We start from the raw sequence: 12,676 nt of genomic DNA, 5'->3' as shown, positions 1-12,676 counted from the left end.
CCCTAAACAGAGCAGAAAATGAAATATACACAAGCTCTATCTTCAAAAACCAAGAGATCCATATTCACAGAGGAAAATCTATGAAGACAAAGCAGATAAAGAAAGAGTAAGTGTCTTAGAGAGAAAAAGAGCAAACCTGAAGACTTACTGGAAGGGGCCAGAGGACACCCATGGGGAGCCAGTTCTCTCCACAGAGCAACATGAGGGCCCAAGAAATGGATGCATCAGCTGTTGAGGAAGACAGCTGGGTAACAGGCAGGTAAAAGAAAGGAGTTACTAGACAGTCTCAGTAGAAGCCTTTCACCTCCATATACCTGCTCCTGCCTTGAAAATGCCAGTGCTAATTCACCCAACACCAACAGGAAATGAAAAGTGTATTTTCTGGAGAAACTAAACCAGGCATACATGTAAAGACAACAGCAGTGGACAAATGCCAGGCAGAGAATGAAATGACTCTATAAAGTACTGCATACTGACCAGTGAGCCTCTGAGTCCCTCTCTTTGAAGTTGTCTTCTGCTTCCTGCACTGTTTCCTCTGAGGTAAGACATGACACATATATATAAGACATGAGATATATATGATATATATATGATATATATTATATGATATATATATGATATATATATGATATATATATGATATATATTATATGATATATATATGATATATATTATATGATATATATATGATATATATTATATGATATATATATGATATATCATATATATATATATATTTTTTTAAGTAACAAAGAAAAAAGAAGGAGTTTGGAGAGTTTTTTTTTTTAAATCTCCCCTTCTTCCCCCCAAAAAACCCAAATCAGTAAAATATTTAGAAGATAAAGTCAAGAAAATACGCCAAAATATAGAAAAAAGATAGTCAAAGATAACTTACGGGAGAAAATCTCTAAAGTTAGAAGATAAACCCGGGAGGTCTACAATTTGAATAATAGAAATTCCAAAAAGAGAAAATGAAGGGATATAAATCAAACAGATAACACAAGAAAATCATCTAGAACTAGAGATGAATGTCTAGATTGAAAATCAATTTAAAAAAGACTTTCACACTAAATCACATCATTACAGAATGCCAGAAAAAGAAAAGATGATACTAAAGTATTTTCAGGGGAAACAGAAAATCCCCCACATAAAGTCTGAAATTCACATGGCCTTGGATTTCTCAGGAACCAGTACCCAAAGTTAGAAGAGCAACGCCTCAAAATTCTGGAGGAAAAATATGTCCAGTTTGGAATAGTCATCAATAAAAATGCAAGCAAAGTGTGAGAGCTGAGTAAAGATAGTTTCAGACATGGAAGGACCTGAACATGTTTACCTTCCATGTGTCTTCTCTTGGGAAGCTACTAAGTAATATGCTCCACCAAAACAAAGAAATAAAGCAAGAAAATAGAAGAAATGAGGCCCAGAAATCAGAGAACCCAACTTAGGAAAGCAATAAAAGCAATTCCCAAGATAACTTTAAAACAGTGGTTCTCAACCTTGGCTGCACATTAGAATCACCCGGGGAGCTTTTTGAACCCCTGAAACCCAGGCCACAACACAGCAGGCTCTCTGGAGGTGTAACCCAGGTGTCTGTGATTTTTAAAGCTCCCTAGGTGAATCCAGTGTGCAGAGGAGGCTGAGAACTATTGTGTTAAAGGAAAGTCCCAGAACAACGGCTGTGCACCAGGCCTACAAACACCCAGGACAGGTTAAGGCAGGAGGAAAGAGGGATCCAGGAGGGAGAGAAAAAAAAATTGACAAGTTATCTGACAGGTGTAAGTTGGAAAATTGTTTAGAAATCTGCATCAAGAGGCATTTTGTAGAACAGTCACAAAAGCTGTCAGAAGACAGTCAAATGTTCAAAGGAAACTAAGAAAACGCTAAAATAAAATATGTTCAAAGAGTTTTACAGGAAGATATAACCAGAGTATACCAAATGGCTTGGCAGTGAGAAAATGTTTATATAGTCATAAAAGGGAAAGCTCAAATTACTGAATAATTATAAGAATGAGAGGAAGAAATGAGTTAATAAGGTCTAAAATTGATTAGTCAAGACATACCAACACATATTAACAGATATTCAGAGCTAACTAAGAAAAGGGGTAGTGGGTTGCATAATGGCCCCCCAAAGATGTCCCAATCCCTGGAATCTGTGAATGTCTCTTTATATGACAAAAGGGACTTTGCAGAAATTAAGGATCTTGAAATGGAGAGATTAGCCTGGATGGTCCAGGTGGGCCCATTGTAATCACAAGGGTTATTATAAGAGGAAGCCAAGAAGGTCAGGGAGGGTGCAGAAGGTTGGGTGAGATGGAAGCTAAATCGGAGCAATGCAGCCATGTGCCAAGGGTTTGGGGGGACAGGGGACAGATGCCCCCTGGAGCCTCCAAAAGAAACCATCCCTGTTGATAACCTCATTTTAGCATTTTAAAACTCATTTTTATTTCTGATTTCCAGAAGTGTAAGAGAATAAATGTTTGTTCTATTAGGTCACTACATTTGTGGTAATTTGTTACAGCAGCAATGGGAAATGCTAAGTGTTCCAAGTGTTGGGGTGGAAGTGGAATTCAAGTGGAGGAAAGGGACACATCATATTTTATTTGACTTCTTAATGAATGAACATGTGACACATAGATAAAAATTACAATAACCAACCCGCACTGAGTGCTCACAGTAGTGTGAGAGAGGACAGCTGGAGTGGCATGAGCTATAGAGCTCCGGCCCTCAGACATCAACATGCACACACATCTCCCATGGATTGTGTTAAACGCAAGCTCTGATTCAGGAGGTCTGCAGTAGGGCCTGAGATTGGTCTGCATCTAAATCTTTGCTCCTGATTTCAAAACCTTTGCTTCCCCTTGCCTTGCTTGCAAAAGCTTTGCTTCCTCTTACCCCTTTGCAGAAGCAAAGATTTAGACTTGAGGCCACTCCTCCAGACCCCAGAGGACTAAAAAGGGGCCATTCTAAAGAAAGAGACAGAATCGAGAATTGAAGGAGAGAGGGAGGGACAGAGAGAGGAAAGAGGTTTGTGCCTAAGCTAAGACATTTTGATTTTATCCTTGAAGATACGGGGGACCACTGAATGAGTTGGGGAAGTGAAACACCAGGATGAGACTTTTTCACATCGTTATTCTTTGTTGAAGAAGTAGAGGCATAAGGCCAGGTGCGGTGGCTCGCACCTGTAATCCCAGCACTTTGGGAGGCCAAGGGCTGGATCGTTTCAGCCCAGGAGTTTGAGATCACCCTGTGCAATGTGGCAAAACCCTGTCTCTACAAAGACTACAAAAGTTAGCGGGGCATGGGGGTGCGTGCCTGTGGTCCCAGCTACTCAGGAGGCTGAGGTGGCAGGATGGCTTGAGCCTGGGAGGTGGAGGTTGCAGTGAGCCAGATCACGCTACTGCACTCCAGCCTGGGTGACAGAGTGAGACCCTGTCTACCAAAATTTAAATAATAAAAGATAAAAAAAAAGTAGGGGCAGCAAACCAGAGACTAGAAACCATTTCGCATTTAACTAGAAATATGCAGTGATGGTCGCTGAGGGAGGTCTGATGATGCTGGGACTTCTGCCTACCCACACAATACAGAGAACTGCATTAATCCACATGTAAAAGTGCACCCTGTAAATATCTCTTGTCTGAAGTCCTAAGCCAAAAGGAACTTTCTTGTAACCACTAAAGGATTTTTCTTGTAATCTTTTACATTGACATAATTTTCCAGTATTTATTAAATCCCAATCTGCCAATGGCAGATCCACTTTTAAAGGAGAAAAGTACAAGAGGAAAAATCTTAGGAAAGTTACATTAGGTAGTAAAATTAAAGTATTAAATATATATATATGAATTCCTCCAACTCATCACACCCCATATAGATGGGAATCACACAGCGTTCACATTCTACACGTTGACCATAGCTAAAGTAAACTGCAGGTGTCCTCTTTTTCCAAAGAAATGTTCTTCACAGAAGTGCAATGTACATATTTGATTTTCCTAAAGCATTAGAAATGGTTCTGCAAAGCATTCTCAGAAGAATTCTATGCATATGGATTAGACAGAATGAGAAAAGTATAATATGGGTAAAAAGTCAATTAAATATATTGAACACTGAAACCGTATTAACAGTTTGGGGTCAAAATCAGAGCAGCTATTGCATGCAGTTTATAAGGAACCATCCCGGGTCCAATCCCACTTCATATTCTCTATTAATAGCTCTGAGGATCCTATGACAAATGCACTCATCAATCCATAGAAAATGCAGCTCTGGGAAACATTGCTAATGCTTTGGATGACAATATTAAAATTCAGGATGATCTTGTTAAATTGAAGAAATGAGCCAAAATCAATAGAGCAGCACACGCAGTTCTACCAGGTGTTCCACATCATATGACACAGGGAGCCCTCAGACGGAAAGGAAGACCAGCCTGGTAGGCGAAAATCCAGTTGGTAAAGCTATCCAACTCCTGTTCTCCCTCTCCCTGCCTCACAGCCACAAGGATATCCAGACGGGTGTTTAGGGTTGTCATCTACACATGATTTAACTCCACTGCCTACAGCTCTCAACTCTTTCCCCCAGAGCCCTGCAGTGAGGGAAGAGATGATGGATTTCCTTTATAATATAACTTGTAGGGCCCACACTCACGAATTTAGACTTTAGAACATCACATTAGAAGCAGAAAAAAAAAATAGGAAACAACTAAAGGTTTCTAAGTAGGAGTATAATGACCTCTTCCTAAGGAGTGTCATAATATCTTCCTGACATTTAAAAACACGGTCTCTATTGAGAAAGGGGTAAGGGGAGATGAAGATGAGGGTTGTTTAACAACTGATTTAGCTACCCAAACCCTGAGAAACCTGAGACTTTAAGAAACTTAAATTCATCTTCTCTTTCAGCTACAACCCTTACCCAGAGTCATCCTTAATAACACTTACTTTCTTGTCCCCAATTAGCAAGTCAATAACCAAGCCTTGCTGCTTTCACCTTCTAAGCAGTTTTCCGACCTGCACTCTCTTCTCCATCCTCTGCCCTGCTGTCCTGGCTGAAGTCTTCATCATCCTTCACCCAGACTGACAGAAGTCTTGGGGGGCCTCTCTGCTTCTCTATTCCTTTAGAGCCCTCCTTCGCAATGCTACCAATGTGATCCAGAATGAAAACACAAATCCAACCTTGAGATTTCCCTGTTTAAAAATTTTCAATACCTTCAGTACTCACAGAATAAGGTTTAGGTTTTCCAAGGTGGCATGCAAATTTCTGTGGCGGTTTTCTACCAGGAGCACCACGAGCACGCAGTATGCAGGTATTTCTACATGTCTCATTGGTAAGCACTGTGTGGGGGCATTTCTAGATGTCTCAGTGTCTGGGTGGCGCTACTAGCCCTTCATGCCCAGGGGCTAGGGATACTAAACATCCTGCAGGATTCAAGACAACTCACACAATGAACTGTCCCATCTGAATTTCCAGAGGTAACACCATTGGGAAAGGGTCCTCATGGTTCCTGCTCACTTCTATATCCTACCAGCTCACTTTTCTGCACTGCGGCTACATAACTCTTCTTCTGCAACACAAGCCATACTTATTTCTTGCATTTATACCTTAATTCTTGCTCTATGTATCTTTATCAATTCTGATGCCTGGAAAGACTCATCACTTTACTGATTCATAGTTTAAGCTTCTGCTCTGGTGTCATTTCCCAGGAAGCATCTAACACACATGGTCTGACTTAGATGCGTCTTCCTGATAAGGCAGTAGTGCTCTTATTGTGATATGCTCTGTGCTCAGCAGTTTGCTTTAAAACCAATGGAATTCTCCTTTACTAAGCTTCACTGGGCAGAAACTGTAGGCACTCAGTAGGCCTTATATAGACCTATGAATTTAAAGAATGGAAGGATGGAAGGATGGATGGATGGATGGATGGATAGATGATTGGATGGGTGGATGGGTGGGTAAATGAATGATTGGGTGAGAGGAAGGACTTCTCTGAGGCTGTTTTAGTCCAGGTACCCATAAAATAATACAAGCATTATTTTATAGCTCAGGCAACAGTTGAGGTCAAAGTTTCAGATCAGGTCATCTGTCTTTAGTTCCAGCATTCTGTGATGTACAAGTCACTCTATATCCCTAATCTTCAGTCACTAAATAGCTCTATAAAATGTGCCAGGCAGCACCCTGCATAGCATTTCACTTACCCATGTTGAGGATTGTGGGCCACAAACAGCACTTTGACAGGCACTTCTGTCTGGCGATTCTATGTTCAGTTTGCTCAAGAACTCAGTGGTTTTGCTACCAGGAACACAAACAGGTGTTAGTGCCTTCACAAAAATATGAATATAATTCTTTATTGCTCCTTTGGATACTAACCTAGACTTATTTGGGTGATGACTAAAATTGTCCTCGGCAGAACAGAAAGTTATGCTGAGAATAAGGTGTAGTAGAAATGAAAACAGAACGCGATTGCAAGATTGCATTCTTCAAGAACAATATTTCAAAAATATAAAACTACGTTGATGAAATGTGAACCTATGGCCTCATTTTTTCCACTTTGTATTACTGACAAAAATACAAGTCCTCTCTCAGAGCACATTCTACCGCATGGGGCCCTAATTTCCTATCTGAACATTTAATGCTTAACACTCAGACTTCAGGGTGGAGCTGTGGAACATTCACGCCCTACAACATCCTGCTTCACACCAGTTTTACATTCAGCCCTTTACCCTCTCCTCTCATCTCCCGCATGGCTTTGATCGCTGTCAGGATACACAGACCCTCTAATCCAGTAGCTCTTTTCCATTTATGGATCACAGAGCCCTTTAGGACTCTGAAAGCAAAAGAGGACCCTTTGTTAACAGACACAGACACAGACACAGACACAGACACACACACACACACACACACACACACACACAGTCCTTTGCATTTTGTTTCAGAGAGGGGAAAAAAGCCTCCATAGAGGTTAAAAAGTGCTGCTGATTCTAGACTGCATTTCTAATATCTCTTTTTAGCTCTGAAAAATTGACCTAGAAATGTCCTCAGTTTAAATAAGAAGCTCTCTGTTTTTACCTTAAAAATCCAAACCACAACCCCAATTTCCCCTTTCACTTATGCCAAGCATAGAACACTGGAATTATTTCCCAGCCCTTACCCTCAGTGCCTGGCCCGTTCTGCCCACCCTTGATTAATTTCTACCCCTTTGTCCTTTTCTCATGTAATTTGTGGGATTTTTATCTCTTCATTGCACATTCACAGCCACATACCTCATTGAGCACTGACTTAAATTGCACCAGACTTGCGCAGCCTGCTCCCATCTCCCTCCCTCCCTCCTGCTAGCCCTCTGCTTCCCCCTAACATTTTAAGCCCAATGCTAAGATCTGATTCATCAAGTACTTAGAACATGGGCATCAAAGGAAATGGAAAGTATCTGGTAAGAACAAATGGCATCCAGTGTAGGGGGAAAACAAGGAATTAGAAATTAAACAGGTGCCAACATCACTTCAAATAATTACTTAGGTAGAGCATGGCATTTGAAAACGGTCAGAAGCTTGATCTGGGGAAGGAAGAAATAAAAGTGAAGCAACGTACAGGACCCTGTGAAACATAACCCTGAGAAACATTCAGCAGTTGAGACGAGCAGCCTTTCCATTTGTCTTGGATTACTTATCTTGCCCAGAATAGACAAAGAGACTAATGAAGTCGCAGGGTCTGGAAGCTGCCCCACTGTCTGGGGCTTTATGAAGTCATCAGTCAAAAGTATAAAAAGGAGAGTGATGCCAGAAGTTTGGATGAGATCTCTGAATATCCCGAGTGCAGACCATAGGAGAAAGCAGTGAAAAAGAAACACTGTGACAAGCAAGGAGGAAACTTCAGACCAAGCTGACAGGCAGCCCCTCAGTTTACTGACTGCTGCATCTTACCTGCCAACACCAAGCACAAAGCTGTCTGCATAGCTAGCCTCTAGCTGTGGCCCTTGTGCCAATTATCACTACCCCACTCATGCTGCAGGATATAAAGCAGAGCAACAGGTCACAGGACTGCCAGAGGAATACAGGTAGGGGCCTGCAGAGGATGTGGATTACTGTCAAGTGATCGACTATAAAAAGGAAGTCCCATTTTACTACACTCACTCGTATTTTTCTACTATTAGCATTAGTCCCTGGTATATAATAAAATTTCCATATATTGGCTGAACTGAAGTGGGATCCCTGTAGGTAACTGTGGTAATACTTAACAAAAGTAAGATGTAGAACCTGTTTGAGGGGCAAACGAAGGAAAACCATCCTTGTGGGAAGTCCAACTGGACTAAGAACCCTGGACTCAAGCACTATTTTCACTTTGCTCTTCAGGTTTCTTGGTATTAGAACTACTGTGACTCTGCAGCCTGTTGGAGAGGGGTGGTCCTCTTCCACTTTGTCACTCTGATCCAAGCATAAAAGATTTCTTCCTCTATTCTCCATAGAACAAAATAAAATTTACTCATGTCCAACTTAGGATTTTTAAGGCTCCTTCCTGCTCATTCTTACGTTGATTTCTATGGCACATCCTCAAAGGTCTCTTCAACAAAATCTTGCCTCAACAGAATACAGTTGTAGCAGAGACTGCTAAATGGTCATGAAAATTTACATTCTCCTCTTCTGGCCACACAACTTAGCTACATTTCCTAGCCTCCCTTGCAGCTAAGGTTGGCTATATGATTGAGTCTTGACCATTGGAATGTGAGAAGTGATGAATGCCACGTCCAGTACTAACTTATTAGAAAATTCCCATGCATGTGCCTCCATACGTTATCCTCCTGGCTGGAACAGAGACAGCCCTCAAGGAAATGTTGGAAGTTGTGCATTGAAGGTGGTGGAGTCTCTATCAGTTTTGGTTCCTAAATACATGAGTGGAGGAGGCTGCCTTTCAAATCATGATACAATGATATTTTAAAAGGCAGTCTATGCTTTTTGTGGATTCACTTATAGGTAGTAAAATTAGAAGCACTTGCCAAGTGAGAAGAGCAGCTCCTGGCATCTAGGAATTGATCTGATGCTCATGTCTAAATCTCAGTGTTATTATAAACTGATCTGATCCGACACTGAAGTTAAGCCGTGTTCCACTGTTGGATGTAAATAGTCACACAGAATATCCACTTCACACAAGGTCATCATGCAATCCACAAAGTACCAAACATCATCTCCTCTAAGTGAATGACTGCTACTTCTTCACTAATTACAGCTTCATAGTCACTCTAGGTCCTTCCCATAGGTAAGATTTATTGAGACACCCAATCATAAAATTGTCCCCACATTCTGATGGCGCCCAGTCCAGAACAACTCCCTGCCTCCGTAGACCTCCCCAAAATTACCCAACCAAAACACAAATCCTGTAGTAGGGTCTTTCTAACACTTTCTCACTGAGATAACTCAGCATTCCCTATGGTATGCATTTTCCTTTGCTGCAATGAGTAATAAACCCAACTTGTTCAACTACAGGTATGTTCCTGGTAGTTTTTGGTTAAAGCACATTGACAAATGTTACATACCAGGACAGTGGTTATTGCTAGGGAAAGACAGAGAAGGAAAGGATGAGGGTGGAGGGATAGCTGTCTCTGTAATATTTATTTTTTTAATTAACCAAATATAAGCAATATCTTAACAATATGGCCTTAGTGGTTGATACATATTTTCTGTGTGTTTGAAATGTTTCTCAAATAAAAAGGGGAAAAAAAACACACAAACTATGGTGGTGTTTACTAGGGAGACCTGGCAGATCCCATTCCAGATTTCATAAAACAATAGTTTCCAGAATGCCAGTGGGAAGACCAGTGTGGCGCTGGCTACATGAGAATCACCTGTGGTGCTTCCTAGACATTACTGGACTTAAGCCTTTGACTCTAATTCAGCACGTCTGGAGTGGGATCCGGGAATCTGCATTTCTTAAAAGCACCCCTGGTGATGGTAAGAACTACTACAGTAGTACAGATGGATATTCAATGTGCATAATTATCTTAAGTCTACATGATTCTGACTTATGAATAATTCATGTTATATAACACATTTGGAAATAAAACCTCAGTGTGTCTTAGGAACTGTACAATCTAATAATGCATTCTACACGTACTTTGCAATAGCTTCACAAACCTGAACTTTGCCGCCATGAGGTTTAGGTAAGTAATCATTCGTACAGGCACGCATGTATTCATGTAGGCAACAAATATTTCCTGACTCTCTGCCATGGGCTTAGCAATATGGGTTATAGGACAATCTAAAGAAGTATTATTTTGCTTGAGTCAGTTTCACATAACTGGGTATGAGCAAATGACATTCACACACCTATAAGCACTCACAAAGCCTATGTAAGTAAGAGAGTGAGAGAAAATCTATTGGGATACACAAAACCCGTTTAAGAGATCACAAGAACAAGATTTACAAAACAAAACATGAAAGTGAGTAGTAATGCTGGGAGAACTTTGTACTTAAAGTAATCAACCTATTACATAAACTTTAAGGAATTATTTCCCTTCATTTATCTGGCCTTTAATAATTTAATTTTTAGTTGCACAAGCAATACATAAATACAAGTCAGAAAATAGAATAGAAATTAGATAAAAATATAAAGAAAAAAAGTGAAGGTCCTATTTAACATCTCTGTCAACCTGACTCCTTTCCCCAAAGGACATCATGAATTGTCAAGTATGTATCCTGATTATTTTCTATTAATTGATAAATATCTATTTTAAATTACATACAAATGAACAGTGATTTACCTTGGGGGAGGGTAATTAGGATAAGGCAGAGAAGGCTGGCTGTTCTCTAAAATGTGTTTGTCTGCTTCCTGGATATATAGCTAGACTACATTTCCCAGCTCCCACACAATTAGATGTGACCTAGGAGCATATATCTGCATTCTGGTCAATGAAATGTGAGTAAATGTATGGGCCAGGCTGAAGTGATCCACATCAATAACCTCTCACAGGATTCTTAATACTCTTTCCTCCTTCTAACTGATGATGGTGGGATTGCAAGGCATTTGCAAAAGATAGTAGAGTCACCTTTTGCCTGAAGCTTTTAATGCCAGGGGGCAAAAGCTAACCCGACTCAAACATCAGCCCTGGATCATTCCACAAGAAAGATATAAACTTCTTGTTCTTTAAGTCACCGAAATTTTGGTGTTTACATTTTTTAACTACAGCTTTTCCTACCCTAACAGATTTTTTTCTGTAAGTGGGATACTATATTTTGTTCTGAAAATAGATGTTTGTCATCTAACCACATCTTCGAGATTTTTCCATATTTATAAATATCTATCTTATTCCTTTTGGCAGCTGACTGGCATTTTATGATATGGGTATAATACATGTAACATTCTTATGGATGGATATTTATGGTTTTTTCCAGTGAGCATCCTGGTATATACATCTTGTTCAAATACATAAATACTTTTCTAGGATATAAACCTAGAAGTAGAATTTTATTCTAATATAGGTTCACATAAATAGATATACAAATTTTTGTTTTTGTTTTTTGAGACAGGGTCTCACACTTCCGCCCAGGCTGGACAGCAGCCTTGACCTCCTAGGTTCAAGTGATCCTCCTACATCAACCTCCCAAATAGTTGGGCTACAGGAGCATACCACCATGCCCAGCTAATATTTTTTTAGAGGTGGGGTCTTGCTGTGTTGCCCAGGCTGATCACTTCTGGCCTCAAGTGATCCTCCCACCTCAGCCTCCCAAAGGATTACAAGCATGAGCCACTGCACTCAGCCTATGCATGATTAAACCATGCTTAATAGTGCCAAGCTGTTCTACACAAATTTATATATATTCACCAAAAGTTAACCTTATGAAAGTGCCAATTCAGAACCAAGGATAAACTCCTTTAAGTACTAGTCCTATCCTGTCTTGCACATTCCTATTTATCTCCGTCACCTCCGAGTGTCCCAGTCTCACCAATCATTCAATACCACTCAATCTCTCAATCCCACACTGCCCAGTATGTCTGCCACTTAAGCCCCCACACCTCCCTCTAGCCTTCCAAACCTTTCCAGGGGGGCAAAAATCTCTTTATCTTTAACCAAGGGTTAACAACTCAGGATTCTTAACTTCATGTCAGAAAGTGTCCCTCAAATACAAAATGACTATTAGGCAAACACCCAGGTAAAAATAAATGTTGGCAAGATCCATTTACAAATGCTAAAATCACTGGGCAAAAGTTTGCAGATAACAGGATATAGTATAGTCTTAAAGTATCTCTCCCAAGACATTCATCAACTGCAAAGAGAAAAACAATAACTTAACAGTGGAGAGCACCTTACCAAATGATCCAAGTAAATATCCCCAGTGATAAGGATACTGACCATCACGTACCCTCTGATGTGATGCACTGAGAAGCACACAGCATCACTTCTGTAATTTTCTTGTTGGAAATTATAATTTCAAGCTATTCATGAGAAAACATCAAACAAACCCAAATTGGGGGACATTCTACAAAGTAATTATCCAGTACCCACTGCAAGTGTTAAGGTCATGAAAGAGAAGGGAAAAAAATGAGGTACTGTCACATATTGGAGGAAATTAAGGAATCATAATGACTGGATGTTTTATGTGATCCTGAATTGGATCCTGAAATAGAAAAGGAGCACTGGAGGGAAACTGATGGAATGTGACTAAGGTCTGTAGTTTATATTAATAGTATTGTACCAATGTTAATT

At 40.2% G+C, this 12,676-nt stretch overlaps 1 protein-coding gene across 1 annotated transcript in view; it reads right to left on the bottom strand.

Annotated features, from left to right (window-relative positions):
* EPSTI1 (epithelial stromal interaction 1) overlaps positions 1 to 12,676 on the bottom strand; it is a 109,603-nt gene that overhangs the window by 33,123 nt on the left and 63,804 nt on the right. The window contains exon 7 of the mRNA XM_010368069.2: positions 6,180 to 6,273. Within this exon, the coding sequence (XP_010366371.1) occupies positions 6,180 to 6,273 (94 nt within the window). The remainder of the gene's footprint in view (positions 1 to 6,179; positions 6,274 to 12,676) is intronic.

This window comes from Rhinopithecus roxellana, chromosome 18 (genome assembly GCF_007565055.1).
Source record: "Rhinopithecus roxellana isolate Shanxi Qingling chromosome 18, ASM756505v1, whole genome shotgun sequence".
In the NCBI taxonomy this organism is placed as follows: Eukaryota; Metazoa; Chordata; class Mammalia; order Primates; family Cercopithecidae; genus Rhinopithecus; species Rhinopithecus roxellana.
The sequence above is the reverse complement of the archived record's forward strand: the minus strand, read 5'-3'. Positions and strand labels throughout refer to the sequence as shown.